This window comes from Monopterus albus, unplaced genomic scaffold (genome assembly GCF_001952655.1).
Source record: "Monopterus albus unplaced genomic scaffold, M_albus_1.0 scaffold172.1, whole genome shotgun sequence".
Lineage (NCBI taxonomy): Eukaryota > Metazoa > Chordata > Actinopteri > Synbranchiformes > Synbranchidae > Monopterus > Monopterus albus.
Window position 1 is genome coordinate 174416 of NW_018128052.1, and position 8190 is coordinate 182605.

At 40.0% G+C, this 8190-nt stretch overlaps 1 protein-coding gene across 2 annotated transcripts in view; it reads left to right on the forward strand.

Moving 5' to 3' along the window:
* LOC109969286 (fibronectin type III domain-containing protein 7-like) overlaps nucleotides 1–8190 on the forward strand; it is a 59090-nt gene that overhangs the window by 4524 nt on the left and 46376 nt on the right. For both annotated transcript variants that reach the window (XM_020616034.1, XM_020616033.1), the window contains exons 6-9: nucleotides 1346–1609; nucleotides 2348–2602; nucleotides 2727–2984; nucleotides 3690–3956. In XM_020616034.1, the coding sequence (XP_020471690.1) occupies nucleotides 1346–1609; nucleotides 2348–2602; nucleotides 2727–2984; nucleotides 3690–3956 (1044 nt within the window). The remainder of the gene's footprint in view (nucleotides 1–1345; nucleotides 1610–2347; nucleotides 2603–2726; nucleotides 2985–3689; nucleotides 3957–8190) is intronic.

The window sequence follows — 8190 nt, forward strand, 5'->3', positions numbered from 1 at the left end:
ATATAAAAATAAAAAAAATTCCCCACTCGCCCCCCACTTTGGGGCGGTCTTGTATGCCTTCCTTCAAGCTCGGGTCCTCTACCAAAGGCCTGGAAGCTTGAGGGTCCTGCACAGTATCTTAGCTGTTTCTAGCACTGCACTCTTCTGGACAGAGATCTCAGATGTTGTTCCTGGGATCTGTTGGAGCCACTGGGGGCTTGCTTTGACAAAACAATCAACTAAAGTAAATTAAACCATTGTTTATCGACTCAGATCTTTTTTTTCACTTAATGCTCCAGATAACACCACACCTGGAACTAACATCACTAAAAAATTCAAATTATTCAACTTATTGTTCATTTACTGTACATTAACGTTATTGTATTTCACTGTGTAACTTCTAAAGTGTGTTTGTTGTAAACTCTGGGCACTAGCATGTCACACAGCACATCAACAGCATTTTTTTTTGTACTGTAGCTTAAGCTTAGTTAACTCAAGTGCTACTCAGATTGTTTTTTTTGTTGTTGTTGTGAGAAATTACCAGCATTCATTGGTCATAAAAAGACACAGTCCCAAAGGCAACAATGCAAAATTACAGCAACTCTTACCAAAAGAGCGTCTCATTCTTCCTCTGTACTGAACTACCCTGTCTAGGCGGGATGGAAATTCAAAATACAAAGTCAGCAGATTTTCAGCCAAAGTTCAACCAGTTACTCTTTGCAATCTGTTTTTAGGTTAACCTTGTTAGAAACCTTTCAAATCACTGACTCCACACTCTTTTCTTGTGTCTATCTCTTCTACTCAGTGGTTTTCTCACTGTAACTTTCCACTGTTTTGCTCTCATTCCACATCTGGGAATTGCTTCCTGCAGTGCCGCTATTGCCCTGTGTTGGCCAACTGCAGAAATAACTACTGCACACTAGAAATAGACAAAACCAATTCATTCTCGTTGTGGGTGGGTTTTTTTTTCAGTGAGTTGCGTAGTGTTTAACACACAAATACTGTACACTCCGCATGCAAGTCTGTTTATGCCAATGAAATGCTGAATACAAACAGAGAGGTGATTTACAAAAGGAGTCAAATCTCCAGCTCCTTAAATGAAACTCATGGATTTTCACAAAACAAAAACGGAACTACTGTTGTTAAATCTGCAATAGATATCTACTTCCTGGCTTAATATAATGTTTTGCCAAGTTCACTGATTAATATAAGTCCCACTGCTCTGCTGACTGTTTAACTGTATCCCTCTATTGTCCTCTTTGAACCAGTTTGGAGTTTGGACAATTTCCATTCCACTGTTGACCTGTAGTTTTTCATTTATTGAGCAATATTGTCTATTTTTCCATGTCCTTTCTGTTACCTCCAGTCCCCTGTGCTCCTGCTAATCCTCAAATTAGTCACCAGTGCTCCAGCAATGTGGTCATCTTTGGGTGGCAGCCCACCAACAACACCGCTTATTATGTGGCCATGGGTGTGGATAAAAATGGTCAAGCGACAGAGTGCATGACGGAGGAAAACTCGTGTTACTTCACTAATACAGAATGTGGAAGCGGTTACACGTACACTGTATATGCTGTCAGCTCTACTCAATGTAACAGCGGTGTCACCCAGCCTGTGACTGTCTGGACGGGTGAGTAATTGTGTTTATTTATTTTAATAGGGCTAAAATACACTGTTTATTGTGATTTTTTTTATTCATTTTGATAAACATGGGAACTGTGGTTTATTTTAAGTTGATCCCACATACGCTGTCCTGCTGTTGTAAATACTGTACTTGCTAGAGCACCAAATGTGTATTAATCATCACTGAAAACTGTTCCCAACATTTAGTCCTGTTTCAGTAATGTTTGCTAAAATCTACAGTGCCTAGCTGTTTTAGAAAATTACTGAACCTTTCTTTTTTAATTTGAAACTTTGTCTTAGTTGCTTATTACATCATCAGTAGAAGAAATTGCCTTGGGACCGAGTGCCACAGAGAGGGTAGTAAAGTCAGACAATATCAGGAGACAGACTAATGAAAAACATAATAACGTGTTTAACCTCTGACTGATTGGTTTGAATTTACTGCTGCTGATGTTACAAAATGATAAAGAAAATATTACGTGCTCTGTATAATCACTACTATATATTAAATATAACCAATCGGGAGAATTTATAGTTTCTCTAGTGCTGATATATGTGTCCTCACATAACACTTAGTTGGTATAATTATGAAATCAAAAGCAGTTCAAGTAATGGGAAGAAAATCACTTTTAGTTTTTAATATACTATACATGGAATTAATGTGGAATCTGTCCAATTTCCGCTTGTGGGAAAACAAAAGAAGAGAGAGTGAGTAAGTCATTATTTTCCTTTTCCTCTACTCCAGCTCCTTGTCCATCACTAAATCTACAAGTAGCAACTGAGTGTATCTCTGACCAGCTCATCACAACCTGGGACTTGGCTCTTGGAGCTCTTTCCTACACTGTAGAAGCAGTGGGGATGACTGGAGAAACCTACAACTGCACCTCACCCAGCACAAGTTGTGTGATACCCAATGTGCCATGTGGTGAATACCTCAGTCTGTCGCTTGTTGCCTCTAATGATAACTGCTCCATTAGTGAAGTGATGGTAGTTACGACAGGTATGTACTGGGAGCTCTGTGGGACAACTGTGTGATGTTATGTATAGTTTCTAAAATGTAAAATATATATGCTTTGTGACTATTTAATGAGAAATTAAACACTAACCTTTCTCCCTCGCTCCAGTCCCCTGTGCCCCCACTGATGTCTCAGCATATGTCGACTGCAACAACAACAACTATGCTAGTGTCAACTGGACAGATGGCTATGGTGCCATCTTCTACACTGCTGTTGCTCATGATGAAGATGGAAATTTGTACAGTTGCAATTCAATGGGCAGTGCCTGCATTATCGAAGGCCTGAGAGGTGGACAGACTTACTTGGCAAATGTTATCAGCACTAATATTATGTGCAACAGTACTGTCAGCGAGGAGGTCATAGTAGGTAGGTAATAGCATTGGTTATATGATTTTTTTTATGGAGGAAGTGCTGGTTCTGTTGTCTCCTCTTAAGTGACTCTGCTGCAACAGTTTGAACAAAAACAGAACAGTATCACCTTTATGAAAGAGGGTTGATCATAGGACCACTGTATTAGCTTGGTGCAGTACTTATAGAGTTCTTCAGCACTACCTGTAATACTGCCTGCTGGTGAGAGGGTGTGCAGGCGAAACTAACAAGCACCACACTGTATGTTTACTGGAGTTCTGCTAGTACAAAATATTTCATGGTGTCAGAAATTTGCTAAGTTACTGTATTCAACTGTGGAAAATGAAGCACTGACTGTAAAGTGGGCTTTAGACATGTTGAAATACTACCTTATTGGTAAAGAGTTTGTTCGTGAGACTGACCATCATGCATTGCAGTGGATTCATAAAATGAAAGATACTAATGATAGAATAATTAGGTGGTATCTGTCTCTCCAGCCGTATTGTTTTCAGATTCAGTACACACCAGGACATAATATCTGTATAAACCTGATGATGTTTTTTTGAATCTGCCTCCTGCTATTTTTTAGCTGATTGGGTTTGATCTACCACACAGTGTCACTCAGTGAACTCACTGACAGTAACTGATGTTTTGTTCCTCTCTCCAGGACCATGTGCTCCCACAAAGTTTCAGTTTCAGACTTATTTGTTTTGTTTCTGTTAGTTCCATGTGATCAACAAAACATCACTAGCAACCTGACATGTGGCTCCAATATCTTAACGGTCAGCTGGATTTCTTCTGCCGTGGCTCTCAACTACCATGTCACTGCTGTGCCACTGGCTGGAAACATGGGTTCGCTAACCTGTGAAAGTAATAGTACCAACTGTAGTCTGAGTGGCCTTCAGTGTGGACAGACTTACAATGTTTCTTACATAGCTTGCTCTGAGAACTGCAGTGGACCAAGTACCCCACTACAGACTGTTCAAGCAGGTAATAAAGTTACTGATGAAAAAAGGATAACGTGTTTATTAAGAATATTTTGTTTGATTTATTTCATGGGTGTCTAAGTTAAGAGATTTCTGGTAAAAATGACCTAAAGTCTGGGTAAAGTAGAAATCATTGTGTTTTCTGAGTTTGTCACACCACGGGAAAATGTGCTATTAATCATCCAGACAAATTTGAAAGATTAAAAATATCAGCAAGTATTTAAAATTAGCATTCAAAATCATGAAAAAAATAATGAGTATTCTCTGCTCTGAAATGCTGGGGCGTATCAAGTGAAGACACTGTGTTGCCTATTCTCATCATGGATGTATTAAGGGAGAACATGTAGCAAAGGTGCATTTGCAGGGTGAAAGCACAAGCAAACAGGAGCGCTAGGGCTCTGCAGGAGCATTTGATCAGAAACCACTGATTGAGATGAGTGGATTGGAAAATGTGGTTTTGGTGGTATGGAGTGGGTTCTCCTCTGTGTTGGTGTTTGAATGACCCCCGGATGGTGTTCATCTCCTGCACAGACAGGGAGCAGACAGCTGCTTTCACCACAGTGGAGACAGGAAGCCCAGGAGAAGTGAAAGTCAAACTAAAGTTCACAATACCTATGTTCGTTACTGTACATGCAATAAAATCTTCGTGGGTAAAAAGCCAGTGGGAGTAATTAAAGTAAGCACCTGCTAAACAAGTATAGAATTGCAGAGCGAAAATAATTCAAGCTAGGAGCTTTTTAGGCTAATGGCTAACAGTGGTGTTTTGTCCAATGCAGCAGCTGCACGATCCACTGTATGGCCATTTTCTCCCTCACATCTCTTTCCTCCAACAACTACTGTTGGTTCAGATCTGCTCCACCACCTTCACTGTTCATGTGTTATTACTTTTGTCACTGTTTAATACTGTGGCAGTGGCATTAATGTTATTTCTTTTAAAAAAAACATAGCTGCGACTGTAAAATTCATCTGTGCTCGTAGTCTCATGAGTGACCTTAAAACAAATGTAAGCACATAAATCTGTGCGCTCTACTGTTTTAGAACATTAGAGTGTTGGGAAGGTGTTAGGTCAAAAGATGGCTCCAATGTGTCATCGAGCAATGAGTTCTGCCCGACCAGAAAAATCCTGAACTCAAAATTTATGAATAATTGTTTAATACTGTGGCAGTGGTAAAAACTCCACAGTTTTCATGTTTTCAAAAAATATTTTCTAATATTTATAATGTGCTTAGAAACAAGTCACTGTTTTTGCTTTACCCGCACTTTAAATGTAAATGTTTGTTCTTGTCAAATACTAATTAAAAATGAGTCCCTGGGAGGCAAACCTGTGGCTGGAGGCTACAGAAAGAAAGAAAAACATCACAGAAACTGAGCAGCACTGGCATCCATTAAGAATCTGACTGACACTGCAGAGACTGACAATTCTTATTGAGTTACTGCATAACAAGGATCCGACAGGCACAGAATAATTTATAGAGATAAGGTGAAACTATATTGTGTATCAGGTTTATCAGGGACATTGAGTGCATCATACAGCCAATATCTGCAGTCACACAGATGTGTGCTCATCTCATGTTTACTGTCAGTGAAACAATGAACAGCCACAGAATTGTTACAACTACTTTGAAAATAATTATTTTCAGCAATATCCAGACAGGTGAAGATAGACCCAGAGTTATGAAATTATTATAATACACTGTAATATTAACTACACCTGAACTTTTGTTACAATGTGTGCAAAGGAGTCCTTGATTATTTTTTCTTTTTTTGTAGATTTACATGTAATTGGCTCTAAAATGACCATTTACCCCAGGGCCCTGTTTAGATGTCACGAGTAGACACAACCTGTCAGCTATGGTGAAAACATGGATGAACAGTAGGTGTGAATTCAGATCTACCGTGTGTGTGAGGTGGAGAGACAGAGGAGAGGCCAAGCACTGGTCCTGCTCTTTTCTAAATGAGTAAACATACTGGCAGTGTGCATTTACACCGGGGGAAAGAAAGTGAACAGATGTGCAGTATATGTGTGAAATCTTCAGTGGGATTATAATATGCAAGATTAACAACAAACTAACTGTGTTTATGCCTCTCCCCTGCAGCTACGCCACCCAGACAAAGCCATAATAATAATAATAATCCCCAGCTGGAGAACAAACAACATCTGGGTGTGGAGAGAGGGAGAGGGAGCAAAGTCTCAGCAGGGCGGGCGGCAGATGGTGTCACTGCAGCAGCACTTCTCCAGGTACAGCATCATCACAGCAACAGCCAGGCAGAAGACACTGAAGTCTGCTGCATACTTTACTACATTCTGACCAATATGGAGTTGTAAGCGCCTACTAGGATAACACACCCAGTTCATACAGTTCTCACCAAACCGTTGCTGGTTGAGCTGCATTCTGGGTAATACAGGCCCCAGGTTTTGACAAAGAGGAAAAATCCACAGAATAAAACAAGAGTATATCTTTGGTTCTGCTGTATCAGGTTTGATTCTCTGTGAGCCTGAAAATGTGAGTAGAGGGATTAATCAAGTCAAGTCAAGATTTGTATTTGCCATTTATGCATAAACAGACAGTCTAGACATCTAGGAATTCTTGTGCAGCTCTTCTTTGGAGTCAGGTAAGGAGTCAAAAGCCAGAAAGAAAACTTGGTCCTAAAATAAAAAAGTTACACTGAAGCATCTTTTAAAATAGTTGATGATGATACATTGGCCAGTTTGTTTTACATGCTAAAACCAGTCAAACCTTCCATTGAATTCAATGGCAATGTGTGTCCAAACACTTGACTGCTAATGTAAACATATAACATTTGTTCATGTGAGTTTAAAGCTGTCTCATGTTGCTGAGGCCCTGTTAGTTTGCCAGCTGGGGTGATGACAGGCTTTTCTGTGAGGTGCGGCGTCTCAAAAAGTTTTCCCTTTATCACAGTAGCTTATATCTTGATAGATTAAAAACCAGTGGCCACAACTCAGTGGCAAACTGTCAAAGTGAGAAACAAACATGATGCATAGTGCACATCCATCAATGACCAAACACCAAATGTAATGAACTCCTGGACTTCTGTGGTGACATCCAGGAGTTTAATTTACTTGAGAAGCCGCTACATGTAGAGGTTGTCTACTCCATTTTATTGGACACTAAGCTTGATATGAAGTGTTAACCTTCTGCAGTGAGACACTACTACTGTGTACACTTATTGATTTCCCCTCCCAGCGTGCGATAAAGAAAAATAATAACCAAGCATTATGTCCAGCCAACTGTTAGGCTGCTGATGGCGCCTCATGATCAAAGTTCGATCCCATCTGCATATGCTCAGCGAGGTGTGAGATTAGGCCCCAGTGATTTGTGACTGTACGTTAATGCTCTCCTGCCATGCAGAAGATATCTGAACGGGCACAGCACAAGGGAGGTGGGCACACATTCGACACATTTGGCACCAGCTGCTATGTGACCAAAAAGCTTTCCAGAAGATGGTTATCGGGCTATTAACTAGTTTTTTGTGGTGTTCATCTCCTGCACAGACAGGGAGCAGACAGCTGCTTTCACCACAGTGGAGACAGGAAGCCCAGGAGAAGTGAAAGTCAAACTAAAGTTCACAATACCTATGTTCGTTACTGTACATGCAATAAAATCTTCGTGGGTAAAAAGCCAGTGGGAGTAATTAAAGTAAGCACCTGCTAAACAAGTATAGAATTGCAGAGCGAAAATAATTCAAGCTAGGAGCTTTTTAGGCTAATGGCTAACAGTGGTGTTTTGTCCAATGCAGCAGCTGCACGATCCACTGTATGGCCATTTTCTCCCTCACATCTCTTTCCTCCAACAACTACTGTTGGTTCAGATCTGCTCCACCACCTTCACTGTTCATGTGTTATTACTTTTGTCACTGTTTAATACTGTGGCAGTGGCATTAATGTTATTTCTTTTAAAAAAAACATAGCTGCGACTGTAAAATTCATCTGTGCTCGTAGTCTCATGAGTGACCTTAAAACAAATGTAAGCACATAAATCTGTGCGCTCTACTGTTTTAGAACATTAGAGTGTTGGGAAGGTGTTAGGTCAAAAGATGGCTCCAATGTGTCATCGAGCAATGAGTTCTGCCCGACCAGAAAAATCCTGAACTCAAAATTTATGAATAATTGTTTAATACTGTGGCAGTGGTAAAAACTCCACAGTTTTCATGTTTTCGAAAAATATGTTCCACTATTTATAATGTGCTTAGAAACAAGTCACTGTTTTTGCTTTACC